Genomic DNA, 19,781 nt, shown 5'->3' on the forward strand with positions numbered 1-19,781 from the left:
ACCAGTGAAAGATTTTTAACCTTATTTTTCTTCTTGTTTTTTCGCTCCAAATCACAGCTTAAATCAGTTCATATTTAACGTAATGACTATGGCTTTTCAATATCAATTTTTCGCAGTGTAATGCTTCATTATAAATTATATTGCAAATATCTTCAATTTGCATTCGAATCTTGTCGTTCAAATTTTTTGCAGTGTAATACTTTATTTTGATCTGAATTTTTTTTTTCCAATCATCTTTAACCTTCAATAATTCTAAAAGTAAAAAAAGTTTAAGTGAGAAACAAAATGAATGAAAAAATAATAATTTAGTATCAAATATTTTCTTTTTTTTCTAACCTCCTCTTCTTCAAGGAAATTCGTTTACAAAGTTCAGGAAATTGATAAAACTCCTACTTTCTTGATTATTTAATTATGTGAGTCATCGCTGTCGTGAACCAATCACTACAAAGATCAATCCAGAAAGGATTGTACTAATAGTTTATAAATTGTACGTGTTTTATGAACAAATAGTACAATTTTGTCCTAGTACCTGTTTATGAATCTAATACTGCTATCTAAACAAGTTTCCAAAGTATTTTTCAAGTCGAATCGAATGAGACTTTTGTACGTACTTCACATTGCTATCCGAAGAATATCTGGAACATGTAAGATATATTTTCCGATTCATTTTTTAATGGTTAATTGGAATCGATCTGGTAAATAATTAAGAAGTTATATATAAGGGTTATTTTGTATACATGATCCCCCATGGAAACTCTCTAAATGCTTACCCAAGAATACAACTATCAACACCAATCTCATTGTCCCATGCTCCAAAAAGGAATTAACATTAGTTATCTTTAAAAAGGGCATGCAAACAATCAATGCAATGTCGGAAAGTAGCATTGTCCACGCATTTACTGAAGGCTCAGCTGACGAAACTATTCAAAAAAGGCGCAACCATAAACCATTCTTTGGGCACTGGTTCCATCGCTTCAAATTTCATCAGTGAACTCAGAGCAATATATAATGCATTGCGTGAATACAGCTTACTCAACAACACTGACAAATGACTCCAAAGCTGCCTTAGAAGCATTAAATAAAGGTCAATCAAGGCTAACACATGATATCCAACACCAAATGGAAGAAATTGACAAACTAAACAGGATATGTATTCTGCAATGGATGACCGCGCATGTCGGCATCCCTGGAAACGAAGAGGCAGATCAACTTGCCAAGGAAGGGAGAAATCTCAATAATAAAAATATCGTCAAGGTCTCTCTTGACGATGTTAATGCGATCGCAAGGTTCCGTCTGAGAGAAAACACCATTAAAAAAGACTCTCAAATTTGTGAAATAAATGCAAATAGAGACCTTACCAAAACTATCATCCGCCTTAGAACTTATCACTATCGAGGTATGAAGATCCTGGGAGATGGCAATAGTAGAACCTACCTTCTCTGCAGCAACTGTGATGATATTCCACTAACACCAAAACATATTTTTGACTGCCCTGCGATTTTAAGATCCCTGACTCAGCTTGAAAAATTCTCCCCCTTTGATATCGAGAGTCTGTACTCCGACAACATCAAGGAGTTAGCCGGCAGTGTTTTGCACACTCATGTATATCTATAGTTCTCCCCATGGATACAACACCAACCAACCCTTTTGTATACAGAAAGTACGAAATATTGTAAATGTACTTATTTAAGCACCTTACGTTTGTTTTACAGACAAAAAGGTTTGGTTTTATATGTATTTTTTTTTTTTTTTTTTTTTTTTTTTTTTTTTTTTTTTNTTTTTTTTGCTTTATCTTATTTGACCAAACATAAATTAAAATTAGGACTTACATCTCAGAAGTTGAAATGAAGTTTGTTTTATAAAAAAGTATTATTTTTGAATTGCACTTATTATGCAGAAAACACGTATAACTTTTTAACTATTAGTCTGATAGTCTCGAAATTAGTCACATTTAATTTAGCTTAAAAAATTACATCGGAATATTTGCATGTTCAGATAGCATTTGCATATCAGTGCAAAGTATATATAAGCACATAGCAAATTAGTCCTTCTTTTCAGAGGGGTAAATAGTTATAAGTACAAATTTGTTCTTTTCGTACATAAAACGCTTATAACTTCTGAACTATTAGCTCGATCCTCTGTAGATTGGTTTCATTCAATTCAGTGTGAAAAAATATATCTGAAACAATACCTCACTTGCTTGTCTAGAAGAATTTAAATTTTCACCCACAAATCACACCCTTTTTTTCCAACAAAAGTACAGAAGAGAGAAGGGAATTCAGGAATCATTTATTATATAGCTTTCTGACAAGAAATATGTCCCACAGTGAATTGATCGTTAAGACGTGGTTCCCAGCAGATCACCGAAGTCAAACATCACTGGCTGCGATCAGTGCGTGGGTGGATGACCACTTGGATCAGACTGCGTAAGGACCAAGGGTGTGTGGTTTTGGTTTTCGTTAAATGTTCTACCGTAAAGTGCTCAACTTCACGTGCAGGTCGTTGGGCTACCGAAGCGGAGATGCCGTCCCCTCTGCAGAGGATCAAAATTGTGATGGCATGCCTTCGGATCATCCTCAGGGATGTTTCCCAGACCGGAGCCAATAGCCCATTGCGCAGCTCTAGTGTGGCGTAAATGATCTACAACAACAACTGACAAGAAATATATTAAGAATAAATATTTCCAAAGACCCACCTCGAAACCTCAGGAAATTGGGCTCATGACGAATTGTCACTTCAACGAGTTTTGCAAGCCACAAATTAAGCCCAAGACGAATTATCATTGTAACGAGCTGTGCCCATGACAAATAATTGTCGAGAAAAATTGTGTCCACGATAATGCTTCGAGGCGAAGAGCTGTGCTCATAAAGAATTGTCGTCCCCTAACAAATTGTGCACAACCTATTGACGCCACGACGAATTGATCCAAAATAAAAAATAAATAACTAAATAAAAATTTTGAAAAAATTGCAGGCAGTGAGAATGGTCCTTTAATGGAGTTTCTACTCTCGTCTTGTAGGGCAATGGAATCGGGTACAGTTTGAAGGTTTTTTTTCGCATATCGGGATAATACGAATACCCATAGTTCGCATATTCGACTCGTCACAACTTCGCATGCACAATTGAATTTCTCTTATGCAGTGAGAACCGTCCATACACATTGAAGCACCCAATTTGTTGATTAAAAAGTAAGCTAAAAGCAAGTCTTTAATAAAAGTGTAAAGTTTTAAATGAATCTCCATATCATCGTTTTATGTACGAAAACTATGCATCACAGCTTCGTTTCAATCAGTTTTTCCAGTTTTTAATATTTGTTTCACTTTCAAATATTATTTTTGTAGTTTAAAATATTTTCCAGTTTAAACAGTTGAAACTCTTAAACATTTTCGAGTCAATATCATTCCGCAAATTAATGCCATTTCTATGCTTTAAAATTTGATAGCAAATCTTATTTTATGTCAATTATTTATTGTACACCCATCACAACTTCTTAGTTGTGCTAAGTATATTCTTCAAAGTCCCTAACAATAAAGTATAAATGTCGTTGGAGTAGTTTATCAAGGTATGTTTTATTTTTGCTTTTTGTTACCAACAAAGTTGCTGCTTATTTGTCATAATAAATTTTTTTAGCCCTCATTATTGAAATCTCTACAAAATAAGTCTCAAGTGATTATTTAATCAATTTAAATTTCTTATGAAGAATTAAACTCTTTTTCCGAATTGTGAATGAGGGGTAGTAAGAATTAACTGAACATTAATTCGATAAAACGTATGATACAAAAAAATTAATGCATGTTTAAATTATTTTATTTAGAAGTTGTTGAATTACTAATGTAATTTTAAATTATGTACATTATTTTGTAGGGGCATTTAAGTTTTGGGTCAATTTATATTTAAAATTCTGAAGCTTTCTTGACAAGTTCCTATGTCAAGAAAGTACTTTAATTTTAGTATTTTTGGTTAGTCAGGCTCAAGGAAATGTATAATTTTTTTGAGATTTGTGAAGTGATTAAAAAAGTAAATAAAATGAAATTAAATAAAAAAGTTGGGGCAGTGCTCTTTATATTTTTGTCAACTTTTCGCTTGTGCTCAGATAACCCAAAAGTACCTTTAAATTGTTATAAAATTAGTTTTATCTGTTTTATTTTTCAGAAAGGCCATAATGGAGGTTCACGAAAATTTGCGGAAACAACGAATAGCTCTTCTCAATCATGCTCATATTGAAGTAATATTAAATTTTTTTTACCTTTTTTTAAATGAATTTTTAAAATGGATTTGTTTATGACTTTCAAATCACGGAAACTTCAAACTTTATTCATTAATAGAAGCTCTATAAATTTAGCATTTTTGCTAGCCATCCATTTTAAAAGGGTGCTTTTCTATGTAAGATGTGATATTAAAAATTAATGTTTGTATAAATAAATCCAAAGTTTTGTGTGTGTAAGTCTTAAAGAATAAATGTTCTTTTTTTATTTTCAAATAAAAAATATTTTTAACATTTATGTTAAAATTATCTAACATTATTGTCTTATGAATCAATAAACAATGTACATATACCACTTTTACATAGTCAAACTATTTCTTGATTTTGTGCCTTTTTATTTAGAATATTAAAATATGTTCGTTGTTATTCTTGTGGGTATCAAATACTTTTTCTTAAATAGCTCTATTTTTTTTAAAAATGTGTTTAGCTATACAATAACTACAAACATTTTTGTTTAATTAAAAAAAATATACATCTATTATGCTTTAAAAAATTAACTTACTATCATTTTGTAAGATATATTCTGATTGTTTGTAATTAATTTTTTTTTTTATTTTGCTACCATATTATAAAAATGTCTCACATAAAAACTTTTGAGACATTTTTATCCTCTCAAAGTCATTTACAATATTTAGTGTAAAATATTTTAAGAAGCCCATATAAGAGAAAATAAATGTAAAGTAAAAACTTTAAAGCATTTTGTGTATTAAAAGTATTTTTTATAGAACTAAAACTTTTAAATTTTCTTGTGGCACTTGAATATCTATCAAATACTAAATATAAAATTAAAATTATCTTTAATTAGTAGCGGTTTCCACACCTGCTTGTCGCTCACCAAATCTGAAATAACTTCCATGCTTTCTTTTAAATCACTTCATCATCTGAGCTGGCTCAGTTTGTTCTCCAGATTCTAAAACCTATAGTAGTCTAGTACTTTTGTTTCAGCAATGTCCTTCTGCATAGGCTTAAACACATGGCATTTTGAAAGTACTCAGACAACAAACATGTCCTAAGTTATTGACCAAAGTAGTACATGCAATAGTTAAGATCTTAAAATAAATATAGATTATTTTTATATAGAAATGTATCAAACTTACTAAATAAAAAACTTATAAACTTATTGATTTTCGCTAAAGGAAAAAAAAATTGAATTTCTTGAATTCAAAACAAAGAAACTTATCTGAATTATATACTTACATCATGCTGATATATGCTTTAACAATTAACACATCATTGGTATCAAAAATTATTATTTATCACAAGTTAAACCAAGGCTAAAGGCCAGTTAGCTTTTTGCACCAACCAAGGTTGACTCAGCCTTTACGAAGCAGACTTGAGGACTCAACACTGGAGGTTACATGTTCGGTTGACCACCTAACCGAAACACCTGCTTCTACACCCCATTGCGAAAAGTCAAAAAAACTACCATGGGCAAAATCGGCATTGGTGCTCCACTGAATTTTGTTTAGTTAACAAAGGCTGAACTTAATTGCAACATTTTGTGCACTAATGTAGTTCATCCTTGGTTTATCAAATACCTTTGTTTGCCAACAAGTAAATAAAAAATAAATTATTGAATACTTTAAAATTTCAGCTCGTACTAAATGTTATGCATTGAATCGACAGAAAATTTTACATTATGAATTAGTAAAGACAATTTTTCTTCATTGATTTTTTTTTAATTCAGGAATATAATACTTTTAAAATGAATATTCCAAGTAATAAAATATATGTATGCTTACCTCTTAGTTGTTTTAATGAAAGAGAAAGATAACAATTCAATTTTAGGCACATTTTAGTTGAAAGAATGTATCAAAATATTGAAGAAAACTAGATTACTCTCATGTCCTGATCCTTGAACTTCATTTATTAGGTTATTGCTGCATATTACACTGCTTATCAACATAAGTTATTTAAGTTTTCTTTTTCTGTACAAAAGTGTCTTTGTGGTTACTAGCAAAAAATAAATTCATATATATATGTATCATTACATACATATATATATATATATATATATGTAGACTAGCTNAAATGTAAATATATATACAGGATTATTCATAATTCCCTCCGGGCATGAACTGGCTGGACTATCACATTGATGTATGCAGTGTGACCAAGGGTTCACACATAGAACACCTGTAATGTATGTAAGTAAAACTTGAATAATTTCAAATGTTTCTTTTTTTCATATTCATCTTCTTTTTTTTACTATAACGCTTCGAAACCCCGGAGGGAATTATGAATAACCCTGTATAATATATATATATAAAATCTTTGATTCATTGATATCTAATAGACATGATAATAACTCATAATTTATGCTTGCAGTTTATGTGTACATTGAAATACTTTCTGTAGTAATGTTTCACATTATTACTTTTTTTATAGGCAATGAAACAAATTGTTGAAAAGCAACAACCCTTTAAACCCACTGTCAGTGGTGCTGTTTCATTTCGAGAATTGGCTAAATCGAAAATGGAGGAATCTGAATTTACAGAACTAATGTCAATCATGTATCATTACAAGGATACAAACAGGTTCTTAAATTATAGATTTATTAATATTATTTTCATTATCCAATACCAATTATGCTAATGTGTAATTATGTGAGTCTATTTGCTAATATTTTCCCCAATATTATGTGCTGAACTTGCCATCAAGAAAAAGCCATTTCATTTATGAAAAATGACTCTTTTTCAATGTCGCTAAATATTACCAGTGTTCCAATAATTGATTAACAAAACTTGTAAATATATAAATAGTTTTAAAAATTTTAAGCCTAAAAACTATGTAAACTATCTCAAAATGTTAAAGGATAATCCCAAGAAACTAAAAGCAAAAAGATATACCTAAGGATTTAAAAGCTCCGTTTGCTTTAAAATTATGAAGGAGGTATGAAGTGTCTACATGTTTTGCAAGTTTAAAGATAGTTGCTCATTCTCAAGACTTGATTTTGATAATGCCAAAATTTTTTCCATCCCTGTAATATCAACTCAACTTCATGTCCTGGAATCTTGTCTCATTTATTTGAATGCTAGTTCCCTTATTAATAACGGGAGTTCCTCACCATCTTTCCATTACCTGTGGAAATGCAGTTCGCCTTTATTTGCTTCCCTCTGCCACTGTAGTTTTTTCTAGCTTTGTTTTCTCCCTTCTTTTTTTCATTTTTTTTCATTCTTGGCTTTTGTGGTTTTTCTAATTTTCTTTTTCACCATTATTTTTTCATTGGTAACTTTGTTTTCTGTTTCAAATCACTTTTGTTTTTGCATTCGTGCCTAGCAAGTCTTGAGAATGGGCACCTATCTTTGAGCATTTGAAATATGTTGACTTTTCCTTTACTATCTTGGCATTTCTTCATAATTTTGGAGCATGATATGATTCATAATGTTTTTAAATTTAAAAATGAATAAAGTTTTCTTTTTTACTTGTTATATTCAGAATATTAAAGACAACAACAGATTCAGCTGATTTGTCTAAGAATTGGAAATATTCTCCTAATTTTTAAAAACATTGAGGAATCCTTTTTTTTGAGATTTCTATCATTATATTATTTTAAGCATATATGAAGTATTATTTTGTTTGTCATAGAGACGTAACTTTACCTTTGGACTTTGAATCACGTTTTTCAAATCTTCTAGTTAACTCATTTTTTTTTAAGCATTCAAGACATGCAAACTTTTTTTTTTACCATCCTCATAATTTTGAAGATTATGAAGTTTTTAAATCACAAAATGTATATATATAGGAATANATATCCAGGTATATATATATATATATATATATCTGTGTGTGTGTATAAATTAATATTAAGAAGAACAACAGCAGACTCGGCTAATTTGTAAAATACACTGTGGAATCATTTTTCTGGGGATTAAATTATTTTAAGCATGTATAAAGTATTTTGTTTGTCATTGATATTTAACTTTATGTTTGAACTCTTGTATAGTTTTTATGTTTTTGATCCAAGTCTTTGGTAGACTTGTTTTTCTTACCTTTGCTGCAAATTGAATTTTTTTTTTTCGTCTTTGGCAAAGGGAGTTTTAAAACTATGTTTTTCTCTAAACTGCTTAGTGTTGCTATGAAAAAAATTTAATAATAGTGTACAAGATGATAATGGACAAGAGAAATTGAAAAAAAAAAAATCCAGCATAAAATACTAAGTTTTTGAAGTGATAACTGGTGTTAATGGTGTTGAGAAATCTTGTACAGAATAAATCATTTCTATGGGTGTGCTGAATAAGAAGTGATGTGTAAAAATAATTTATGTTCTTTATAATACTTTCGCTATAGGGGAGAGAAAATCTCTCTAGATTTGCACAGATCTATAATAAGCGAGTAAGGGAATCAGAAAAAATTAAGCTGCAAATTTTATTAAAAATTGTTTAATCAAAAAAAGTTGGGCAGTGCCAAATTTAGCTACAAGTTTTCTATTTATGGTAATTACATTTTTATTAATCTTAGCAAAACTATAAATTGCTTACTTTGTTTATCATTTTCAAACTTTACAGAACTATTTTAATATTTTTCTAATTTAGAAAGGATAATAATTTTTTAAGAATATTTTTAACTACTTCTTTAGTGTTTCTATGACGTAAAAATTGTGTGCAATAAAAAAAATTTCATTTCAACACATTTTACTATGGAGAAAGTTTAATGTGTTTCTCTTTTCTATCATTTTAGAATTTAAAATTAAAAAAATTAATTAATTAAAAAAATTTGTTTCTTCTACTTATTATTAATGTTTCAATGTTCTTATGAAGCTAAATAGTTCATTGTTTATGAGTTTTAGTTTTTTTCTCTCTCTTCTTTTTTTTTAGTTCAAATATTAACTCAAATATTGTTGGAGTTCTCACAAAAATATACTGTATCTTAAAAAACCATCCTGAAATCAAACAAGCTTTTGGAATGTTTTTACCGCCTAATATAAATTTGAAATTTCAAACTGGATTCTATGCTGCAACTGATGATTCAGCTGTAGAAAATGAAGAACAGTCAACTGAATCTCCTTCTGAAATGAAACCTGTAAGTTATTCTGAAAAGTATTTATTATTTACAGTTAAGTAAAAATGCTAATTTATGTAATTCTTTAGTATAATTAATGTAATTTAAATTTTAAAATAAATATCTAATTCTTGTAATCTGAGGTTTTAATTTACTTATTGTTGAATTAAAATCAATGAAGTTATATGAAATTAAGAAGAAATCTATTAATTTGTGAATCTGAGTTTATATAACAGTTGATAAAATTAATAGTGTTCTAAATTTTCATTTTTTTTCAATATTTTTCTGTGAAAAACATCTATTAAAACTTTTTATGCAGCATTTCTGGAAATTTCCTGATATTTATTTTTTAAGGATGTAACTTAGCGAAACTTTTTTTCTTCCTCATGTATGAGATGTTTGTCTGAATGTATTCATATGAATTGAGTGAAAAATAAAATCTATTTTTAGAGATTCCCTCTATATCCACGTAACACATCAGCGTTGAATTCGAAAACTGAAATATGATTGCTAGTGTTTTGAACTCATTAAGATTCGTTATTATTTCTGACATTTTCTTTTCCACTAACACATTTGAATGCGTAGGGCTAAGAAAAGGAGCCTTGGCAATAAATTAAATCTATTAATAGCAAATGCATGGATTCCCAAACTTTCTTTGGCTTAAACTATATGAACAATGGTCTTCTTGATTTCTTGGTGAACGAAGGTACCCTGTGGGGCTCGCTGCGGGCCATTTTTAAAATTTATTATATTATATTTTATAAATCGTATATTTTCAAAAATAGGAAGAATCTTCTTTACTTCGGAGGTCTGTATATTTTCAAAAAAAAAAGTTTTTTATTATTTATATGTTGATTTCGTTATTTATACTGTTTATGATGTTTAATATTTAATTGCTAGTCTTTATCTCTTTGGATTAAAATAGTGAACCCTCTGAATTAAAGTACATCAACCAACTTCTTCCACTAAAATAGTAATCATCAACTTCTTCAACAAACGTCATCTCTATGTTTCCCCATACTAGTTTTTTCTGTGTTAATGAATTTTATGTCTTTAACATAAAATATACAAAAAATTTTAAGTTTGCTTTCTTATGATAGCAATTAAAGAATAGTATTGGTTTTAAAACAATCAAGAAAATATATACAGTCAGTATAATGAACTGTCTGCAGACCCAGCAATAAGATCACTTTTAATGATGGTTCATTCTATCCAAAATGTCAGAAAATCTTCTTTAGCATATTGCAGTAGCATAGCTGCCAACTCTCCTTATTCATTTGAAAGACTCCCGAATTCTGAAGCTTTCTCCTGAAGTTCCGATCCGACTCTAAATTTCCCGAATTTCATTAAAAATCTGGAAATCCTTCCCCCAAAAAGGATTTTAAAATGTAAAAAGTTTTTATGGAAAAGAATCCATACAAAAAATTGAAGCACTCAGATTGAAGCATGAAAATAATTGCAAACCATGTGCCCTCGAGAAGAGATTTATGCGAGTCGGGATCCTGCTTAGACAGAAAGTTAGAGGTGGAGAGCTTACCGTCAGAGATCATTGATGAAAGTACAGTGAATTTTTATAAATTGGAAGAAAATTTGATAAATTGGCTATGCTTTTCTTGCTGGTAATACTACATTCAAATACTGAATGTGAACGGATCAAGTGAACAGTTTAGTGAAGAAAAATCAAACTATTGTAGAGCTACTGGATCTAATTAGAACTTAGAAAAACTTATGTCCATAAAATGAGCCACTAATAAAAAATGTTTTAAGGAAGATTTCAGTAACCATATTTTACAAAAACTCAAATTGCCACTTATAATTCAGAACTGTCTTTAAAGAATGCAAAATTGTTTTTTTTAATTTTTTTCTATTTGTATAAAGAATGTATTTTTATTGTGCTAAATCTTTGCTGCATTTTCATTTTGCGAAAATGTATTCTAATTAGCTGTAATTTTATGATTTACTTATTCAAGTGAAGATCGTAATGTAATGCTAATTTTAGTTTTTAATGTCTTTTGTAATTTTTAATACATAAACATATTTTTAGATTTTTGTCCATTTTTATTCCTCTAATAAATGAATATTTTTCTGTATAAATTGTGTATTTTTATATTGTAATTTCTTATTTTGAAAAATCCCTATACCATAAATTTTTTCTGTGCATTTCCCCCAAAACCCTCCTTAATTATGGTTTTGTGATGCTGGCAACTATAAAGTAGTGTTGTTAGAAATAGTAATTTTATAATACTTAATTTGCTTTATAAATTTTAACTAACTAGATATATAAAGTCTCTCTACAACATAGTTTCCTTAAAGCAAATTTCTTTCTATAATAAAATTTTTTGACAAAAACATTCTAACTCTCCATGTAATAAAGTGATTCTCTCTCCATAACAAATTTTTAAGACCTTTATCTTCTCAATTTTCTTCTTTTCTGAAATTTTTTAATTATTTATATGTTTTTATTTCTGTTATTTTAGAAGAAAAATTCATTTAAAAGTTTTAATATCTGAAAAACGTAATTTTGAGTTTACTATAAAGGAACTATCAACTTCTTAGTTTTTCTATATATGTATGTATGAAATAACATTAGTTAAACAATTGTTTCTGTGAGATCACTAAAAATGTTCGCTACAACCAATGTTCACTATATTCCAGGTTCATATTATAGTGGGGTTACACTATACAAAAGGGTTGAATTCAGTTTATTTCAATAACTTAAAGTCAAGACTCATTTATAAAAATATCACAGTTCATTCTGTTATTCATTGATTATATTATATTGTATGATTTTTTTAAAAAGAAAGTTTTTTTTTTCATTGCAGGACTCAACTAGTTATTTGGCTTCACAGGATTCGAATAGTAGTATAAGAAAACAGGATACCATTTCTGCAGAGTATGCTTCGTGTTTTCTGCATAAAGTAGAGGTTTGTGATTTATTTTATTTTTGGTCAATTTTTTTTGTTGCTGTTTTTATATTTTTTTAATTTTGCACATTAATTAGGGAAATTAGTTTAAATATATGCTTTTTTTTTTTTTTTTTTTTTAAAGGAACGTTTTAAAAATGATAGAGAAACATATGAAAAATTCATTCAACTGTTGCCATCTTTAAGAGATTCATTGGTAAGCACTTAATACTGCTCAAAACTTTTTTGTTTCACTAACCCGTATTATATAAAAGTTCTCATAAGATTTATCTGCATTTCTTTCATTTTAATTCCATCTCAGAAATCAGATCCTGCATTTGAAACTCAGTTATTTGAAGAGATATGTAGACTTTTTCAAGATCATGATGATTTGATCGATGAGTTCAAAGCCTTTGTTCCCAATGCAGACTACAGCTATCAAATTAAAGTAAGAAGTACTTTAAGAATTTATTTTAATTTTCGTGTTTGAAATTTCAAATGTATATTATATATATATTTTTTTTATACCTTATTTTGGATAAAATTATCAATTGAAATTTTTTATATTAACCCTTTGGAGGTTATGAACGAGGAAGAACCACTCGGGAGCAAGATTTCGATTAAAATGGTTAGAAACGAGCACTTCTCGCATGGTGAAATTTTTCCCCAATGGGCGCTGAGGAGCTGAGATCGTTGGTCATTATTATTCTGCATTGATTATGTTACAAAAGAATCCTACTCGCGAAATGTAGTTAGTTTTACTGTCTACAGATGGCAGTACGGGTTCCATGAATTTCTTTTCATAATGAAGGGGGATTTTTTTTTACCTTGTACTTTTTATGTGTATTTTGGCACGTTTTTAGGTTGTTTGTAAAGTAAAATGGCTCAAAAGAGAAAGTTAGATAATTAAGATGATGATTATGATTGTTAAAGATTTTAAGGTAATAACTGTAATTTTTTTATAGCGTGTACAGAAAGATTTTTAGGTAATTACTGTATTTAAATGCTTCATAAAATTTTACATTAGTTGTATTTATTTAGTCCTTTCAATTTAATATTTGTCTTAGATTTATAATTAACTATATTATTTATAAAATTGATTATAATCATTTATGATTTACTATTTAATAATTATCATTTATTAATTATTTTAAAGTACGTAAAAACTGTTATTTATGTACTACAAATCCTTTAAGAAATTTTTAAAACGCGTGAGGCAAGCTATCTATGGCATCGCCAGAGAAGGGCGCCATTTCCGTAAGAACGACGGGGGAAAACAGCTGCCACTTTAAACTACTGTTTACTCGTAATACTGCGCAAATTAAGTAAACCAAAAATTAACCGTTTCTCTAACCGTCAAAGGGTTAATAAAGTAGCTTACTTGCTGGTCATACTAACTACAATATTTAATCTATGTTACCTCCACGTGTAGCCTCACCCAAGATTTCAAAAAGTTGAGCACTGACTTTTAAACTCAGTTAATTATAGCTTTAGTTGATAATAACTTTAAAAGTAGAATATTTGTTATTTTTAAGATTGCAAAATATTTTGGAAGACAAGTATTTTTGCTTCTTTATTTGTTTATATTTTTCCATATTATCAAATTTATTTTAGTCCCATATGCAACTATGTAGCTAGTCATTGGTGATGTTGTAAAAATTAAATTATTGGACAATTTAATTTGAAATAACTGTATTCATATAAAATTTATATATTTTTTGTTATAATAGTTAAAACACAATGAAAGTAAACGTAGCATAATTTCTTGAACAATTTCTTCTGCTTTTGAAATTTTCATAGTAAAAATCTGCAAATATAAAAGTGTTACAAATTTGTTTTATGTTTAACTATATTTTATGTTCCATGTTCAAAATTATAATTTACAAGCTAATGAATTATAAATTTGTATTATTTTATTTAATAATTTTAAGGTAGTTGTTTGTTAAAAATTTGATATCTCAGGAACTATTTGACCAATTTGGTTCTAGCTTTATATTTTGCTTCATAAAATTGCATTTTTTAAAATGGTGTAAAAAACTTATGTGCCTTACAATTCAAAATTTTTTATTAAATTAAAATATTGAAAAATTATAAATAATTATAAAAGTAAAATTAGCATTCCAACTTTCCAAACTTGTCCAAACTTTAGATCCCGGTCTTGACCAAACTGTTGGAACCATATTTCTCAGAATGTGATTGTGCCAATATTTTGAAGATCGATCAAAATCTGTCATAAAGTGTATTTTATTTTGAGAAAGTATGTTTCTGTGGCTGATTTTGTAACTTAATATATTGTCTGCATTAATTAACATATTTGAGTTCAATGCAGATATTTTTTCCCCTTACATATTGATGATTTTATACTTTTAGACTGTATAATTGCTAAATATTCATTTTTTAATAGATGCTATTGAAACTATATTATTTTAATTATAAAAATTCTATGTTTCTATTTCTTTTAAGTTTTTATGTTTCTTTTACAAATTATTTATATACATGTATTTTTTAATGTTTTCCAGAATTTTGGTAACTTGGCTTTAACAAATGTATCTGACACTGAAGAAGATGAAGATGTAAGAATTACTTTTTCTGAAATGTTATAGTTGTATTTTTCAGTAAATAACAACTTTTGAGCTTATTTTTTGATGTACCTGAAATTACATTCATTTTTAAAGTGTTGGTCTATGTAAATTGTGCTTTCTCAGTTTAGATTTATTTTTTAATTAAATTATTTCTGGTTTATGCTTATTAGAATGCTGAAATATTTTTTATTTATAGATAGTTAAATTATGTTAAACTTTACCTGTCGGAAATTATTAACAGTTTTATCTTTCATAAATGGTTTATTTTAGCGTGTTTAAATTTGTATATTTTTTATTAAATTTCTTCTTAATTTTTATGAGTTTTAAAACATTAATATTTAATTTTCTTTTCATCAGGTTGCTATTGAATATAATGAAGTAAAAGATCCTTCAATATCTAATGTTTATAAATATGGCACTTACGAAGAACATAAATTTTTCGACAAGGTTTGTAATTGTTTTTATGTGTTAATATTACTTTCATGAAACTTATGAAATATTATTTTGATAGAATTATTAAATTTTGAAATTTAAAGCTCATTGTATTCTGCATCCAAATAAATTATATGTTTTTCTTTATAGGTAAAAGTTGCACTTGTGTACAAAGAAGTCTACAATAATTTCCTGCATTGCTTAAATCTGTATAATGAAGATGTTGTTACAAATGTGGAACTGGTGAAAGTGTGCACGTCATTTTTAGGGTAATACTTTTTGTCTAATCTTATCAAATGAAATTTGAAAATTTTTTCAACTTAATTATCACTAAAATCATCAATCCTTTTTGAAAAAAGAGTTCACTTTTATTAATATCAAAATAGTAGTTATTTATTATTAATGTTTTATATTGGTTAGGAATTTGATCTCAATATTCATTCAGACTATTTTTTTATAAATTTTGCAGCAGAAACAAATTTATTTTAATACAATTTTTATCCAGATAAGACTGAGTTTTTATTTTTTTTGTTAGCATTATTTTTTGTCAGAATTGATCAAGAAAATTGAAGATTAACCATAAGATTTTAAAAAAGGAAAACAAATTTGTTTTGAGAAGCTATTAATAGTATAAAGCTTAAATAATATAAAAATAATTGTAAAACTTGAACTGGTTTTGTAAACTATTGCTTTATAATGTTACTACATGAAAGAATTATACTAAAATTAATGATCATAATTTTTTTTTTAAATATATAAATAATTACATTTCTATCAGATATAGCCATGAGACTTCATTTTAAAAAAATAATAACATTTATGTGTGTGTAAATGCTTCTTAAATGTTCATATAAGATTACTAAAACTTTAGCATAATCTAGCACAATTTACATGAATTATGTTTAATTTTTGGAGACTAGTATTTCTACTTGTTTGGTGAATTATCAGTTCGGTCCATTTTTTTAATTGCATTTTATCAAACTTTCTGAACTAATTTTGGAAAAAATTCTTTCAAATAAGCATAATAAATTTGATTCCCTTATTGTATTATAGTTATTTAGAAATAATGTTAAATTAATTTCTCATTGTTTACAGTATATGTATCAAACTAATATTTTTGGATTATTCAAAAATTCTAATTAGTTAAATGAGATGAAATTGCTAAGTGTTATGGATAGTAATGCCTAGATATACCTGAATCAGTTGTTTCAGTCATAGTTTTTCTGAAATTGAGTTAGCAGTGATTTTTACTTATTTGTAGGCAGAGAAATTTTATTGGTCTTGAAAAAGGATTAGTGCCATCACAATTAAGCACTTTGAGTAGCCATAATTAAATCATGCAATAATTATATGTTTATTTTCAGTTTACAAGTTTTTATTAAATTTTATTTACATATTTTTAATTTAATAATTCATTAGTTAAAATAAATCTATTTATTTAATTTTACTTGTATTTTTAGTACTCCTATCTAAACTATTTGGTTATTGATAACATAAAGGTACATACCTAATTAGATTATTGCATACCTAATTTTAAAAAAATGTATTATTCTAACTGACAGAACATAGTAGGATATAAGTTAAAATGATGTTCTTACTTATGGCTAGAGTACTGCAAAATATACTTGCAGTATATAATTCCAATATAAAATAAATATAAATTTTTTGTTTTATTCTGAAAATTTCAAAAGTGAGATCTATACCTTTTTGCAAATAACCAGTTCAGTTCATTTTATCACTTTGAGGGTAACATTTAAAATGTAGTCATAAAATAAGTGAAAATCTTAGTTTTATAAATAAATAATTTTAAGAAATTTTTTAGGAGACACCCAGAATTATTAAAGCAACTTAAAGATATGCTGGGATTTGAAGAAAATGGTGAAAACTATGAAATAATACCAATGAAGATTGTAAATTTGGAAAACAAAAGGAGTGATCCAGAAATCGCATTGGATATCGGTACCATATTGCTAATTATTTTTTAAAATTTATTATCATTGAATATCTCTGTTTCATAATAAAAAGTATTTTTATTATGAAGCATTTTGATATTGTGATTAAAAATGCTATTGTTTTTATATAATTATTATTATGTTTTATCTTTAAAGATCTCTACTATAATTTTTTCTCTTATATATTTTTTTCAGATTTTAGTGCTGTTAGACTGTTTTTTATGACTTATAGAACAGTCCGGATGATGCCAATTTTTTAACAATTTCAAATTGTCTATTTCTTAAAGTTGGGAACAATTTATAATTTATTTCTATTATTATTTTGGATTTGTAGACAAGCATTGATTTTTTTTTTTTTGGACAAATGTATTCATTTGTTCTTGAAGCTGTAATAATCTAATTGGCACACTTCAAACCATGCATTTAAATATGTTACAGCTTATTTTTTTTTTTTAAAATGCCAATTAATATCATTAGGAAAAGTAGCTTCATGGCATCAAAAAGTTGCTACTGTGTGATATTCTATATTATGTACTTCATTTTGATAAGAGGCTTGATAAGATTTTTGTAGGCTGCCTTTGGAACTCTTTCTTCTACTCCTGAAATAACTCTCACTCAGTATTTTCTACTGTGATCTCCCAAATTTAGTGACCTGGCAAAGACATAAAATCAATGCTTGAGGTTTAAATAAATTTAAAATAAAATCTTTTCTAAAATGATCTCATTTTTCAAAAAATAAATAAATAAATTTTTAAAAAAAAGATATTTAGAGCTTTCTTCCATTATTTTGGATCAACTATATTTTTCTACTCACTTATTAATGTGAGAACAGGGCTGGCTTTTTGCTAACAGGAACTAGTTTTTGCCCTGCTAGTAACAGGAACTGGTTGTAACCGGTAGAAATTGTCAGAAACTTACAGACATCTTTGATAATTCTAATAATTACTCAGGGCTGACTGTGCTCCGAAAAAAATCCGGAATTCCGGAGATTGAAGATTCAGACATTTCAAAAAATCATTGATTACAGAAGTTTCCGGAAATCAAATTTTCAAAGGTGGAACTTAAAAATACATTTTATTTTATTTGTTTGTTTGTTAGGGAGAGATTATATTCATGATTAATATTCATTTTTTATCAGTAAATAAAGACATATTTGTATATTTTAATTACTTCTCCAGGTCATCATAGTTATGTGTAAAATTTTAAATATATTTTAAGTAAACTAAGAAATGTTGAGAAAAAGGAAAAAAACCTTGTTTAAATTTTTTTCTAATATTTCAATTTAAACTGTTTTTTTCTTCTTTTTTTTTTTTTTCTCTTTCTTTAACTCGAGGTATTTTTCCAGAATTTTGACTTGGGCTCACAATCACCCCTGAATTACTAAATGACATTCGAAGTTAATTTAACTAAGAAAATGTAACTCCATTTAATCATCATAAAAATTTTAAAATTGCAAGACTGAAATTTCTGACCCAAAGCAATTGATTTAATCATTGGTGTAATTGCTCTGTATTAGAAATTTCAGCCTTGTAATCTTCTTGTTATTATAACAAACTTTTTTGTTTATTGTTTGTAAATATATTATTTTATTTACATTAAATATAAAGTGTAGTATATCAAATATTTATGTGAAAAAGTAATGTAATTATCAATATGAACTCTAGATTTTAGTTTTTTTTTACATTAAACTCTAAAATTTAGTGAATTCATTGTCATTTATCTTTTAATGTAACAGAATGAAGCTTTTTTTCAAGTTGTGATTTGCACTGCAACGGTCAACAATCCAACCATATATACACTAATGCAGGCTTAATCTTTGCTGTATATAAAAAGGAATACGATTGTTAGATTCGCTGTCTCATAAATGTAAACATAAACTTGTCATTTAATAGGTATAGGCGATTGCAGAGTCCGAACAATATAATATTTGATTTTGAATGGTGATATTAATATAAATAAGGTTGTACTTTTGTTAACATTTAATTGTTTTTCCTATGCATTATATATTGTATTCCTCTGCATTGTATGTCAGTAATTACTTTATGTCATTCTCTGAGTTTTCGCTACAAATATAGAAAGGGGCTTTTGCCATGCTGCTTTTAACGGATTTCTACCAATATTTTTAACCGCCTTGGCAGAAACCTGCCAGTCCTGGCAAGTGAATAATATTAGATGACTAGTCAAAAAATTAATAAGTAACTGTGTTTACTTCTATTTATATTGTGATTAATAAAAATGCATTTATATTTTCTGCTTTTCGCAATGCATTTTTTAACTGGTATCTAAGTAGTTTAACATTTGAATAATAAAACAGATTTATCAATCAAATGACTTTTTTAACAACTAAATATTCCTCCTCACTTTATATAAAATATATAATTTCTAATTTTTCTATTACAGATTATGCAACAGATGGTAGAAATGGCGCTAGTTATCGAGCATTGCCAAAAGATAATGAAGAACCAGTATGCTCTGGACGAACGCCACTGTGCAAAGAGGTATTTGAAGTGGTTTTTTTTTTGTTGTTTTGTTTTCTTTTCATTCTAAGATATCATAAATGTTTATTTAAATATCTTCCTATTTAACAAAAATTAATCCTCAGAATATTAATCAATCTACATTTCTTGGCTCACTTATGGTTTCTAAA

The 19,781-nt window shown here is 27.5% G+C and overlaps 1 protein-coding gene across 1 annotated transcript in view; it reads left to right on the forward strand.

Moving 5' to 3' along the window:
* Positions 1-3,240: 3,240 nt before the first annotated feature.
* LOC107436511 (paired amphipathic helix protein Sin3b) overlaps positions 3,241-19,781 on the forward strand; it is a 42,496-nt gene continuing 25,955 nt past the window's right edge. The window contains exons 1-12 of the mRNA XM_043050337.2: positions 3,241-3,562; positions 4,153-4,225; positions 6,653-6,801; positions 9,082-9,286; positions 12,088-12,189; positions 12,314-12,385; positions 12,491-12,616; positions 14,688-14,741; positions 15,108-15,197; positions 15,333-15,451; positions 17,005-17,141; positions 19,535-19,632. Coding sequence (XP_042906271.1) covers positions 4,163-4,225; positions 6,653-6,801; positions 9,082-9,286; positions 12,088-12,189; positions 12,314-12,385; positions 12,491-12,616; positions 14,688-14,741; positions 15,108-15,197; positions 15,333-15,451; positions 17,005-17,141; positions 19,535-19,632 — 1,215 coding nt within the window. The 5' untranslated portion in view covers positions 3,241-3,562; positions 4,153-4,162. The remainder of the gene's footprint in view (positions 3,563-4,152; positions 4,226-6,652; positions 6,802-9,081; positions 9,287-12,087; positions 12,190-12,313; positions 12,386-12,490; positions 12,617-14,687; positions 14,742-15,107; positions 15,198-15,332; positions 15,452-17,004; positions 17,142-19,534; positions 19,633-19,781) is intronic.

Source organism: Parasteatoda tepidariorum, chromosome 10 (assembly GCF_043381705.1).
Source record: "Parasteatoda tepidariorum isolate YZ-2023 chromosome 10, CAS_Ptep_4.0, whole genome shotgun sequence".
Lineage (NCBI taxonomy): Eukaryota > Metazoa > Arthropoda > Arachnida > Araneae > Theridiidae > Parasteatoda > Parasteatoda tepidariorum.